Consider the following 14111-nt stretch of genomic DNA (forward strand, 5'->3'; position numbering starts at 1 on the left):
GAAGGGAGGCGCTCTAGCCCGCGTCCCGTATGGCCCTAAGGGGCAGGGAATAGGCGGAGCAGCGGAGCTGGCGGGCGAGGTAGGAAGAGCGCCGCTCGCGAGGGGCGGGGAGGTGTGACCAGCTGGGTGCGCGGCCGCCGCGGGGCACCTGCCCCACGCGGGAGCCACTGGGCCGCTGGTGGAGCCGTGTGCTCAGACACGCACGCGCGCGCCCACCCGCGCGGTTTCTCTGTATGCATCTCGCGTGGAAGACGTACGGCAGGTAATTCCCCCTTGCTGCCCCCAATGCGTTGGGACTCCCTCAGTCTTGGCTAGCAGGAAGCGTGTGAGGCTCGTTCGCTGTTTCCCGGTGGGATCCGGGTAAGCGCTTTCCGCCAGAGGCCGCAGGGGTCTTCAGACAAAGCTAGGGAAAGCGGTGGGCAGAAAGCAGTAGGTGACCCGCTGTTTCTCTTTCAGTGTGATGTCTCTGGTCTTTACGGAGATGCTTCTTTTTTCCCCCTAAAGACTTGCCTCTGTTTCAAAAATCCCCTGCCATGTGGTTACTTCGGCATTTAGAACCGCCTAGAGAAGCTGGTGACCTCGTTTATCTGAGTACAGAGTTTGATTCTGGTCATGTGTGCCAATACCTAACATTACTGCTTCAAATACAGTGACCAGAGCCTGTGCCCCTTGGGGTAAGCATCTGCATGAGTGTTTGCATGGCTGAGGCCATAGGCTGTAATCAGACCGTGCTGCCAGCCAAAGTCAGGCTGTTTTACTGTGGTTTCTGTGCAGCAGAGCTGGCAGAAGGTCATGAGTGCTCCCACTTTGCCTCAGATGGTCTGACACCTGACAGATCCCACCGAACTGCATCCTTCTGTGGTGCAGGAGGGTGTTTAAAGGTCTCAGAAAATGTTAAAAACAGATTTTTGTCAATCAGCAAAGTTGGGAAGACTGCTGCTCTGTATTTGAGGACTGAATTCAGTACGCGCTCAGAACTTAAAGCCCTACAGCAGAGCCTGAAAGACAGCTAGTTTGCTTCCCAGTAATGACATCTCATCTTCAACTTCGGGCTGTGGGTTTCTTTAATTACCCATTTTCTAAGCCGTTTGCACAGGCCATGAGCGTACGCTGCCTCACGTGAGAGCGGGCCCGCACCAGCACCTTCCCGTCCTGGTTCTGCCCTCCCGCCCGCGGAGGGAGCGCGGTGCCCGGCGCTTTTCCCCGCGGTTTCCCCGCGCCGTCCTGCGGGCCGAGGCTCCGCAGCAGCGTCCATCGGGCCGACCCTGAGCCGCGCCCGCGCAGGTAGGGGGACACCCGCCCGCCAACGGTCGCCGCCAACGGTCGCCCTCGCGCCGGCACCTGGGCCGCAGAGGGGCTGAGGTAAGGGCCGCCCGCCCGCGCGCGCCGTGTCCCCGCCCCTCTGCTGGCGCGGTCCCGGGGCTGGCGAGGCCGGGCGGCCCCTGCGCGGGGCGCGGTACTGAGGTGAGGGGCGGCGGCGCCCCGCGGCCCGGCCCTGCTGCCTCGTCGCTCTGTCGCTAGCAGCAGGCTGCCGCCGCAGCGAGCTGGTCGTCGGTCAGGCACCGCGGGGGTCCTTCGCTCTCCCGGTACTGACATCTCCAATGGAGTAAAGGACAAAATACTCCCCAGCGACTGTCGTGTCTTACAAAGCGTGTTCCCTGTCCTGCGGAGTGCTGTTTCCAGCTCTGAGTATCACCAGCAAGCGCAGAATGAATCTTTGCCATCACGGCTATAGTTTATTTCTTAGCGTAGGGCAGCACATTTGGGATGGAGTTCTCCAAAATCTGTACTGAAGAAAGTACGCTCCTGCTGGGAGGACTATGTGGAGTAATTTGTATTTCTGTGTGTCTGATTGTGCTGATTTACAATCCCCAACAAAGTGCTTGCTTCTAGTATTCTTTTTGCTTTTCCTCTGCAAACTCTATTCTATTCCTTCTCCTTTTACAAGTACTATTGTACTTGCACTACTAGTACTGCTTACGTTATTATAAGCAGTGTAGTAATTGGAAATAATTGGAATATGCATAAGTGGAGTTATTAACTGAAAACACAGAAATTAAAACTGCAATTTTAGCTACTGAAGTTGATGGAGGAAAGGCAGTAACTTGAGTTGCTGCCCAGAGGAGCCTAGCTGCCATTTTCAGCAGCACTGAAACCAAAATGTGGTTCCCAAACCACCTTTTTTCTCTCTTTTTTTCTATTGCAAGTAAGCAGTGCGTCTCCTTAAGCTGCTGGGCAATCTCTGTTCCTGCAGAAATCACAGTGAGCTTTTCGTTTTGGTTCCAGTCAGTGAGGTGATAGGGTTTGCAAGCTTTGATCTGTCAAATATTCAAGATTTATACCTGTTGTTGACTAAATTCATTTCTTTTTTCCCCTCTTTTTTGTGGAAATAGCTTTGAAAGTGACTTAGATGCTAACATAGTTCTCAATATTAGCATTTTGTAATCTGATTTGTGAAGGAAGAGTCTGAAACAGAGGAGGTATGCTCCATATCTTAAAACCTATGCTTTTTTTTTTTAAAGTTACATATTAAGAAAAAAATAAATAGTAGGGAAAATTTAATTCCTGGTGACATGGAATAGTTTTATTTTCCTGTGCGGACTGCACTTTCATACTTTATGAGTCTTTAAAACTTGTCCTAATTACTTCCTGATTTTGCTTATTTTATGAAATTAATGCCCATTAATTTTTTATTTATTGATTTGCCTTATGTTATTCTGAATTCATGTCATTGGCATGTTTGCAAATAATGAGGGGGAATATTCCTCTTTTTTTCTTCTTTTTTCTTTTTGTTTTTCATTAGTGTTTGGTGCGAGCCTACCCATGACCAGTCCTGAATAAATCCCAAAGGTCCTTTTCTCCTGAGAATCATCTTTGTGTTTGAAGTTACATACTTCTGATCACCTCCCCTTTGTCCACATTGACAAGGAAGTAGTAGTTTATTAAATCATGACTTCCTGTTATCAAGCATAAGAATGTTACTGTTGTTACGTTTTTAAACTCTGCCTCCTGAACATCTGGGACCTTATTTACATTACTTCAGTATAGCTAGAGGAAGAGCTATAATGTTCATTCACTGGCTGCTGCTTACTACCAAAGTTTGAAGAACCATACTGCTTAGATTTATCCTGAGCGTTGTTAGATCATGTGGTGTTGTATGTTGTAGAAAACAGTAGTAGGACACACTTGTTGCATTTCTTTTGAGTGGATTAGATAAGGTAAAGTACCGAGGTAAGGAAAGATTGTTTTTGACCCCAGTATTTCAGCTCTGTGGCATGCTGTGCTGTCATTATTCAAAAATCAGTACAAGGATTAGTGCCTATAGCCCCCTGAATGCAATGTGAATGCAATTCTGGTAAGACACACGCAGTATCATTCTATTGAAGATGGGGTCAAGAAATGATAGGAAAATCTGTGTATGTGTAAAAGCCAAAAGAGGCTGGAGAACAGCAGAGGGAATTGTGGAGATAGCCTCTGCCTAGGTTATCATCTGTAACTGGATGATGCCACGGAGATAGAGCATGCTGCAGTCTGAGTTGCAGTCTTGAGCGATATTTCTTCCTCCCTCTTCCCAGCTCAGAACATCCCATTACACATGTGGTTGTGAAGGAGAACTTCCAGGGCATGCAAAGCAGGCCAGAAAAAAGGGGGGAAAGAAGGGAGAGATAGGAGTAGGATAGAATTTTTCCTGGAGGACCTTGTTGCTTTTCAGAGTCAATTTCAGTGCTCCATGCTCCCAGCTTGCAAAATTAACTAAGATATTGTATTGAGACCACCGTTTGTTTAAGGAAATAAAGGAGGGGCTCTTCGTGTCACGCAGGCTCAACTCCACCGTTTTACTAGCAACTATGTTCTCATTAATGGTAGGATTATGTATATTGTTAGAATAGTTCAGCTAAAGTCCCTTAGTGGGTTTTTAACATATTTTTTGTTCATCTTTGACTATTAGACATCTAGCAGTAATGTTATAAACTGTGGTCTACCAACATGATAATATTCCAAAGCATAATTTGTAGTTATTTTTTTCTGAGGTAGAGATGCTTTGCTGTACAATATTTTCTTAACCTACCATGTAACTCTAGACCTTGATACACTTACAGCTGTATTTCATAGTATGAACACATTTAATCTTAAAGAGGCTTGTTAAACTTCAAAACCAGTTTCGTGTAATTATTTTGCAGTTTTGCAAGTTTTGCACCCATATCTGTGTGTTCTGTGGGAACCTTTCTGAAGATGTCTCTCTCTTCTTCGATTTGTCTTATAGACTTGCAGAAACAGTGATGTGCATTGGTTTCTGCTTTTCAGGCTTGTTTGGAATGCTGTAACACTGAGAAGGTCTGCATTGCTTGCAGCTGTTTATCAGAAAAGGTAGAGTTTCAAAGTTATTTAACTTCTTTCGTACTTTTGATAACTCTCACTTTCTACTGTTTTTATGACTTGTTGAACATTTGTAATGGAAACACTGAAAAATGGTTTTGTTTTTGCTGTTCTGTGTCTGGACATCTTTGATTTTGTAACTTGAAAGATCTTTTCCCAATATACATATTTATCTTGAAAGGTAATCTGTCACTCATTTACTCCTTTCCAACATTGTATACAGGAGTGAATCTGTTTAGTTTGTTTCTTGTTGAGGATACTATCACTATTTCATTTCCATGTCTTCTGTCCTTCTAGTGAGTAGAATAATCAAATATTTATTCTTAAAATCAGGAATTTAGAGAAATTTATCTGAAAACAAGGTTTCTTTAATTCTAAAGCAAAAGATATCTCAAAGTAGTAAAGTATCAGTGATAAAGCTATGTCAATTAGAGTTAAAATTAGAAGTTAAAAGGCTTAGGAGTGAAATGCAGAGGCACTGCAAACAGCTTGCAGCTAAAGAACCTTTCGGTAGACCTTTTTTACAAGTGTAGATCTATTTCAGGTTTTGGACTTGCAGTCCTAAAGCCCTTTTACTGTGGTGAATAGAAAATGTTGGGTTCATGGTCAGTTTTACTGTCCTGGAAGGAGAATAATCTAAATGTACTGGAGCCCAAGCCCATGAATTGTATCTTAGCTATCCTTTTAAGAAATAAATTTGAACTGAATTGGATTTGCCCCTGAATCCGTAACAGCACTTTTAATCAAAGCAAAGACCTGTGTTTGCCAGTGCATTCTTTACCTGAGATTTGCAGTTTAATACAATTTTTGTTAGTTCGAAGTGTTTGTTCTGTGCACAGTATTAAACAATAAATAAAAAGGTACGGAGTACTTGCCTCCAGGACAAGCAGAAAGTTGTCCAACAACTTGAAAGTGGGTTCTTAATGCAAGAATTTTATTAGACATTTACTTTAGGTGGAATTACACATTTCATAAATTAAACTAAATAGAATTGCATGGAAAGTATGTGTCTTTTTTTGTTAATGTAGATTTTCATGGGTAATATATGTACTGCAGTATTGATTGTAATGGTTGGAATAATCTCTATTCAAACCTCAAAGTTCAAGTAAAGAAAATAAACAACTAATTTTAGCCTATTTTCAAATAAACGTTAGTGATTCTTTTTCAAACATAATAAGAACAAAAGTCCATTGGCAGTTTAGCTTTTGAAAAAATTGGTAACAAACTAGATGAAATGACTAACTAAATGTCTAAGCTAAACCAAGGAAATAAGAGGTAGTCAGTGTAAGATGGCATAGCAATTTTTTCCCCTAAATCTTATGGTTTGCTCAGCATCATGTTTAAATCATACCAGTGTTTTTTTTTTATTTGTAGCTTTAGTTATCCAGGCTTTTTATAAAGAGGCAAATTTTCAAGAGAGAATGTTTCTGAATAGCTGTTGTAGGATATGCTGGTATTATTGTAAAGCATTGTGAAATATGATGTTGTATCTCTTCTGATCAAGGCTTCAGCACCATAATATGCATGAACTGTCATGTTTATATCTTAAAGTTACAGTGTTTGCAATACTCATTCTTGCAGTTCCCCCTTGCAAAGAATCAGTTGAGTTACTTCCCTTTATAGATTGACAAGCTGAGACATGCAGAAGATTGGTATGTTGAAGGCCGCATGGCATAGTTTTCAGAGCTATCCTGGGTTGCACTTCTGAAATCAAGATGCTGATATATGTTGTGACACTGGATCTTTTTTTATATTTGAAACATAAAACAGATATAACATTGTCTTCTAGCATGTTACGAACTCTTACTCTACAGGATACTCCAGAAATACTAAATGATTCTTTATCTGTTTTTCTCTCACAGTAATTACTTGGAGAGGGAGAAGGGGTAGGCATATGAGAAAAAGGCTCCAGGCTGATGATCAGTGACGTACTCTAGTGTAAAAATGGAAATTTTTGTTTGGTTTTCCTTTCCTGATCTTGTGCTCCGTTGATCTGTAGGATGTCGTGAGACCTTTGGTGAAATATCTGATAGACTGAGTTGGAGAAGGCAGCTAAAAATGGAATGGAAGGTGTGAGGTTCTGATTTTGATAGGCAAAGGAAGCTGTAGTCACTGTTTTTTGAAAGGAAAGCTACTGGAGAGAGAGCATGAGTGTTTTGGCTAATGTAGCAATGAAAAATCTTTGAGCTAAGTTCTTGGAACACATGTGAAATGATTAACTACTTTAATTTGGAAAGAATCAGGGGTGAGATTCGTCTTGCCTAACTTGTTCTAAAAGTTAATTGCCTTTTGCTGTCACAGGAGAGAAATAGGTCAGATGAACTGTCTTTTGGAGATGCCTATCTTTGGCATCTCCATGGGGCAGTGTATCAAAATGGTATCTATTCTCCGCTGACTATGGAGAGGACTTAGGTGCTTAGCTTAGATACTGATATGCAAGCTGGGAGAGAGGAATCCTACTCCCAGAGTCCAAACTGGTGAGATGATTTTGTTGTTTGTCTCTGATAGCCATTTCAGCTTTCATTCTTTGCATATTGGGCCTGTGCTTTTCCATGGGGTGAACTGGCATTCATCATAGGCCTGTCTTTGTTGTTTTAGATTTCCAGCTCGGGATCTGTGTGCTGCTGCTGATTTTCCAATGAAGTACATCCTGGTTACTGGTGGTGTCATCTCAGGCATTGGAAAGGGAATCATTGCAAGCAGCATTGGCACCATACTGAAATCATGTGGTCTACGTGTCACTGCAATCAAAATTGATCCTTATATAAACATAGATGCTGGAACCTTCTCACCATATGAACACGGTATGTTAGCTAAAAGATTATTTTAGTCTCTTGGGAAAGACTAAATCATCTTAAAATTTTAGGAGCTGAATTTTCAAAGCACATGTGATTGATACCATTCTCCAAGTTATTGCCCATGCATTCCTGACTAGAAAAAATTGCCAATGAGCTAGAAGACAATCTCACATCCAGAAAGTCCTTATTTATAACAGAGAACATTACTTTAGCTCTCTGGCATATTATTAGCACATTCATTAAAAACAATTGTTTTCAGAGTTCCAAAGCGCCTTCAACTAATAGGTGTTTCTAATTCTTTTCGTTTGTCAATTTTTATCTGCTTATTTATCGTGTATACCAAAATTTTTAGAGCTGGAGACAAATGTGTTGGTTTTATATAGAAACTTTGCTGCCTCTACCAAAAGTCCATCCATTCTTTTCTATCTCCAGAGCTTCCAACCTCCATATATACATACCTTCCACTACTAAAAGCTAGCAAAAAAAAAGAAAAAAAAGAAAAAAAAGAAACCGTGTGGCAGAACAGAAAACAAAACAGACTGCTTTGCTTCCAAAGTGGAGGAAGAGCATAATACACCAACCCTCTCTCAGAGGTCAAATTTAACTGATCTAGTAGTCATGAACTTTCAGAGGCACATCCGGTGCAACTTAGGTACTTGACTAGAGAAGCTCTACCTTTACCTTTGGTGGTAAGACTTCTGCAATGACTTGAGATTTCAGGTTGTATTCCTACCCTGGCTCAAACGCAGGGGAATAGAGGGCAAATGTGGCATATTACTCCCACCTGGCATTTTTTTTTCCTCTCAATTTGCAGAAGATTTTCTTATTACTTGTGAAAAAACACTGGCCAGCAAGCTAGTAAGTACAAATTAACTGAATGGCAAGCCCCTTTTATTAACATTTTGGTGAAAATATGAGCCAAGTGATAATAATTCAGTGATTTCCAGTTTCCTAAAAAGATTATTATTTTTAAAAAACCTTTATGCTCCATGGTCCTGCTTAGGAGAAATACTGGCTGTGCTCTGCTTCTGTTGGCTGAGACAGCAATTTAGGAGTACCGAGGAGGAGCTCAGTGCTCCACAGGATTAGGCATATGTCATCCACTCTGTTATATGTGCTTTTTCTTTTACTGTTTATTGAAGCAGAGTGTTGTATGTAGGTGGAGTATATATTTCCACAGACCAGAATAAACCCTCAGGGGAATTATTTCTTTCTTTTTTTTTTTCCTTGTGTATTAGTCCTGTAACTTGTCTAGCCGTTGATTCATTGGCTCATGGCAAAATGCTTTAGAGTTCTTCTGAAGAGCTTTCCAGTCTTACCTTAGGAACTAGAGTAGAGGCAGTAAGTTGAATTGCTTCAGAAGTTGACAAGATTCAGAGTTTAGACATTCCTTAGAGGCTTAAGAAAAGTCTGAACCCCAAAGCAAATCCACTGTAGTCAGTGGAATATTCTCTCTAGATTTTTCAGGGTCAGAAATAACCCTGGTCGTGGGCGTAATGAACCAAATATACATGATGAAAGAGCTGAATAAGAAGTAGTGATCATATTTGTGGAAGTATTTATGTTCATAATAACTTTACTGCAGATCCAAGCCTTAAACAGGAAAAATTTATGTTGAAGCACTTTGAAAATGCATAATAATTCATGCTTAGAAAACCACAGTTTTTGGCTGCTGTGTGAATTAATGTTATTTGTAGCTGATTTATCATACCCGAAAATTGTTTTCTTCCCCTCAAGGATTGTAGCATTCTGTTGAAATACCTGTAAAATATTTTTAAGTCACTTAAATATTTTGGCAATATAATTTAAATTCATTTTCAAAAGCATTTGTGACTGAGGGATAGACATTCTTTGAAAAAGTAATGAAAAAGATATTCAGTCACACAGGATGGCAACACAGACCTAGCTGTAGCATGTAGACCTAGCTTTATGATACAAAGTGTTGCCCTATGTCACTCTTTTAAAAGCAATTCTTCAATTTTAAGGTATGTGTGTGGTACTCCTGCTGTTTGTTTAATAATTTCTGATTATTTTATTTCTTTACTGTTTATTAAAATTTTCCTCCTTCCATCTTATGTTATTTTTAATGATTTCACTTTCTTTTTTTCAGGTGAAGTTTTTGTATTGAATGATGGTGGAGAAGTTGACTTAGATTTGGGAAATTATGAGAGATTCTTGGACATTAATCTCTATAAAGATAACAACATCACCACTGGGAAGATATATCAGCATGTCATCAATAAAGAAAGACATGGTGATTACCTGGGAAAAACTGTTCAAGGTGATATTTTTAATTCTGTGGGTTGCTACTTTGTTCATTCTTCACAAAAGAGTGCTCTGACTAGTGCAGCTGCTCCTTGCTGCATTGGCTTGCTTCTTCTCTCCCTCCCAGGAAATGTGGTCCTATTCTTGTGATGTTTGGCTTCTGGGTTCAGGGAAAGGAGGAATATGAAAAGGGGCTAATAGTTCCCTTTTCACTTCCTGCTCATTTTTCCCCCTTTCCTTTGAAGAGTGATATATGGGCCTAAAATAAGAAGTCCTTCCCTTATTTGTTTTGCTTTGTCTTGCAGTTGTTCCACACATCACTGATGCGGTTCAGGAATGGGTGATGAATCAGGCAAAAGTTCCTGTGGATGATGACAGAAAAGAACCACAGATTTGTGTAATTGAGGCAAGTGTGGAACCTTTTAGGATATATATCCGTAGTGAACACAAAGACCTAGCTCGCTTTCTTTTTGCTGTTTGCCGTAAGTAAAGCAGACTGAAGTTTTATGAAAAGCAGCAGTATGAAGAGACATTTTATATATTCTTTATGATTTGTTCTGAGAGTGATAGGTGTGCTCTACAGCTTCTGTTAACCTGACTAAATCTCTTCCAGAATACTGCTGAAACTGAATTGCTTAAGAGTTTATTAATTTATAAAAATAAAGCAGTCAATTATTGTAAAGTGAAGTCTTTGTCACAGAACAAAGATACTGGACTGAAGCTGTATGTAGTCTGTTAACAGTATTAAGAAAACTTGTGTAGTATCTCCAAATCTCCTACAGTCATTAGGATAACTCATAACATTTTAGCTTTCTATATGACTTGAAATGCTCCATTATGTTGCTCATGGTCCTATTTGCAGGAATATATTTCAACACTGTATGAGTTAGCTTCCGACCTTCTGGTTTTATTTGTAAGATCTTTTAAAGTACCTTAGTTAATCATTTAACTGGCTCATGTTCCCCACAATGGAAATAACGAGTTTCACCTATGCCTGGTAAGGTGTTTCAGACAACTGGAAGAAAGGCAATCAGTAAGTGCCAGGTATTTATTACTATTAAAACATTAATGGAAAATATAGAAAAACATGATACCTGGGAATTTGACGAAAGAATGTGTCATAGGTTTTAATGCCAGAAGTGACCACTGTAGTTGCTAGTGTGATAAACTTTATGACCCAGGCTACAGAGAACTGCTTGTAATTTCTTACAGAAAGCCCATAGCTTCTGTTTCCTTTCCAGCATGTAATTTTGGAAGCCATTCAGCATTGCTGTCGAGCATTAACCTCAGGTTTTGCCTTGATTAAAATATACTTATTTATATAACTATAGATCTTTTTATGAAGTGTACAGGAAAACTCAAATATTTCATTTGAAATAAGTGGAAAAACAATATATAGAAAAGTTGCACAAGAGCATTAGCAAGTGGTGGGATTGGCAATCCTTTAAATTACAGCTTAATTTTCTGTTTCTTCCATGTAAAGTTTTTTTCAGTATGACTCAAGACTCATAAAAATACTTTTTTTGGGATTTTCGTGGTCCATGTGGTATTTCGTGGTACATTATCTTTCAATTGTGAAATACTGATGAAGTTAGATTGAATGTGTGAGCACTGCGTGAACTGCGTGAACACAAATATGCAGTTCTGCCAGAAGCCACATGGGGACACAAGAAGACCATATTCTGAAAGATTTTCGCTCCACAGACTTGAGAGACAATTACTTTATTCAGTGTTTTAGTGTCTCTATTACAGCTCTTTCTGTCTTTGAAAGATAGCTAATTCATGTCTTTAAAAATCAAGTTTGTCATGGACTTGGTCTGTATCCCCCTTTGGTTTGGTAATAAATGTTTAAATGCTTTTCAAAATAAATAATATTTCATATTGTCCATATGGTATTTCTTGATGTTGGAGAGCTATGCTAATGTTGCTAGATGTCTGTGTCTTGTTGGCCACAACGGTTTATTAATCTGGCAGTCAGGAAATAAAAACAGCTTCTCTGTAGAAAAGCCTTCACATCAGCTAAATAATGATTACTTGTTCACCACTTTGAAGGTAATGAAAATCATCTGAAAACATGCATTTTTCAATAGAACCACATGTCTTCCTGTGTGGAACTTGTGTTTGGCATTAAGGGAGCATAATGAGCACGGAAAGTCATTTAAGTTCTCCACAGGAAGCAAAATGTGCAGAACAGATGAGAGTTGGGCTCTTTGCAGAGTATACTTGCAAAAGCAAATTTCATTTGCCCCCTTTTTCCCCCCCTTTTTTAGATAAAAATAAGAGAAATTGCTGAATCTGTAAGAGGTAGACTTTGTTTTGTTTTTACTTTCTGCCACTCTGACAGGTACAAGCTTTCTTTTTCAGCTGGGTGGAACTATTGGAGACATTGAAGGAATGCCATTTGTTGAGGCATTTAGACAGTTCCAGTTCAAAGCAAAAAGAGATAACTTCTGTAATATCCATGTTAGTCTCGTACCACAGGTAAGTTATTAAAATTATTAAAATTAAATATATTTTAATAGCTAACTTTTACTCTGTGTTGGGTTTTATATTTGTTTACTTTGTCCCCTTCACAAGGGATGTTGGAGGGTTAGATGTTGGATCAGAGATTAAGAAATACGAAACCCTGCCTCACTGGGATTAATAAAGCCCCTGGCAATTTTTTTATTGATGCAAGAATCTGTTTTAATATTCCAAGTTACAAAAAAAGAAGACTTTATCAATATTAATTTATCGAGAAAGTTGCATATACTTGCTGTACAGGGCCGAAATTGTTTTTTCCATTCTAACTCTAAATTTTACTTCAAAGAAGTTTTATTATTTTAAGAGATAAGTATTCATTGGGAAGATTTTGGTAAGCAGGGGTTTGGTAGTGATGACATGGTTGCACCTTCTATAGATAAGAAGAGAATATTAACCACTGCAGCTGATTTTCAGTGGGATTGATTCTGTGTATTTGAGAACAGAATTATTTACTATATCTGATTATTTCCAAGGATAGTCACTGAAGGCTTTGTGGTGCGTTGGACATTTTCCATTTATTAGCAAAGTCCAGCTTTTTGAATTTTTTTCTTCTCATATCTGAGTCAATTATATTGAAATGTTTTCTCTGGGAAAAAAACAAAGCAAGCCTCACCTAATTTAGGGCCATATGTTTCTTCATAGATTTCCTAATATGTGCAGTAACAGTGTTTGAACAGTGTCTATTTCTGGCATGTTGCAGCTCTGTTTAGATGTATGCTTACTTCCTGCAAGTATTATTACTTGCAAAGACTTTTCTTTTTCTATCCGTAACTGCTCTGTTAATAGATATTAGTTGTTTGAACTTTAAAAATATGTCTTTCCAGCCTAATGCCACTGGTGAGCAGAAGACCAAACCAACACAGAACAGTGTTCGAGCATTGAGGGGCTTAGGCTTATCTCCAGATTTGGTGAGTTCATGAGTCAATAAATACAAATTTTTATCTGTATTTCCTCTAGAAGCATCCTTGCATGAGCAGCATTCAGAGAGTCTGCCTTATTTTCCCGTGAGAGATGAGAACTTTAAAAGAAATGCAACATATAAGATGCACTGCTGCACGAAAGCCACAGGAAATTAAATTACACAAACTCACCCTAAGTTAACACACACCAACTCCCTGCAGTATCTTGGGGCTGTAGCTATGTTTTTCCTATAAAGGGATCTTTATAGAAAAATCACTCTGCACTGCTTAAAAATAATCAAAAGTTCAGATTTCTCAGTTCAGTTTGTGGGACAACCTGAAATGCTTTTGGGATCAAACATTCTTCCACAAATTTCTTTTTATGCATGAGCAAAGAGAAGCAGTCCTACCTTTGAAAATGTACTGCCTTTAAAAATATTCTTGATTGGAACTATAAAACGTATGGATTCATTTTCAAAGTAAGGCTCCTTGTTCCTCTTGTGTGATGGACTTGCACTTGTGATATAATGATCCCAAAGCCAGCAAGTTTCAGCTTATGCCAATGGGCAGAAGATGTCAAAGGCTAAACTTCCATTCTCACTCCCCAGTGCTCTGGTTAGTAAGTATGTGCTTATTCTCTGGATGCAATGCTTGCTTCACTGGGACTTTTCCTTGGGAGCAGAGATGAGATGGAAGTAGTTTGCAGCTCCCTGTTGTTACATTGGCTTGCCATTGAGAAGAGAGCCTAGAGCTCACTTTAATTTGCTTGCTGAAGTGTTAGTAGCAGTGAGGCCAGGGCAGCACAGGCTTCAGATGCCAGTACAACCCCGGTTCAGACTTACACTTCACATCTTCCTGAGCTGCAGCTGACACAGTCGAAGACGGTCTGTTTTTTGATCTCTCCCTGGAAAAGAAGAGGACAATTTTGCTCTTTCATGTAAGGGTGCTTATTAAGTCAAAAAATATTTTTTGGACTTGATTCTGGAAGCGATTGGACATTTTCATTCCCTGAGCCATTTCCATTCACCTACATTCTGCTGGGAGAAAAGGCCTCTTAGCCCTTCTCAGAAATGAAAGAGCAGTGCCAGTAGTGTTCACTGGTTCTGTATAATAGTGATATCCTCAAAAAGGAGAAATGATTCTTAAAAGGATATTCACACAATTAAATTTTGTTGTGCTTCTTTCTGTGATTTTTTGTTTTTCTTGGACTTTTACAAGAGTTGACTTTTTGGTCTATGTGTTTTTCTAG

General features: G+C 39.6%; 1 protein-coding gene across 5 annotated transcripts in view; it reads left to right on the plus strand.

The window, feature by feature from the left end:
• The first annotated feature begins 7 nt into the window (after positions 1 to 7).
• CTPS2 (CTP synthase 2) overlaps positions 8 to 14111 on the plus strand; it is an 80264-nt gene continuing 66160 nt past the window's right edge. The window contains exons 1-7 of one of the 5 annotated variants that reach the window (XM_064499702.1): positions 8 to 79; positions 4306 to 4368; positions 6976 to 7181; positions 9286 to 9456; positions 9746 to 9846; positions 11805 to 11921; positions 12788 to 12871. In XM_064499702.1, coding sequence (XP_064355772.1) covers positions 7016 to 7181; positions 9286 to 9456; positions 9746 to 9846; positions 11805 to 11921; positions 12788 to 12871 — 639 coding nt within the window. In that variant the 5' untranslated portion in view covers positions 8 to 79; positions 4306 to 4368; positions 6976 to 7015. The other 4 variants (XM_064499707.1, XM_026120675.2, XM_064499712.1 and 1 more) reach the window with 4 other exon arrangements.

Source organism: Dromaius novaehollandiae, chromosome 1, assembly GCF_036370855.1.
Source record: "Dromaius novaehollandiae isolate bDroNov1 chromosome 1, bDroNov1.hap1, whole genome shotgun sequence".
In the NCBI taxonomy this organism is placed as follows: domain Eukaryota; kingdom Metazoa; phylum Chordata; class Aves; order Casuariiformes; family Dromaiidae; genus Dromaius; species Dromaius novaehollandiae.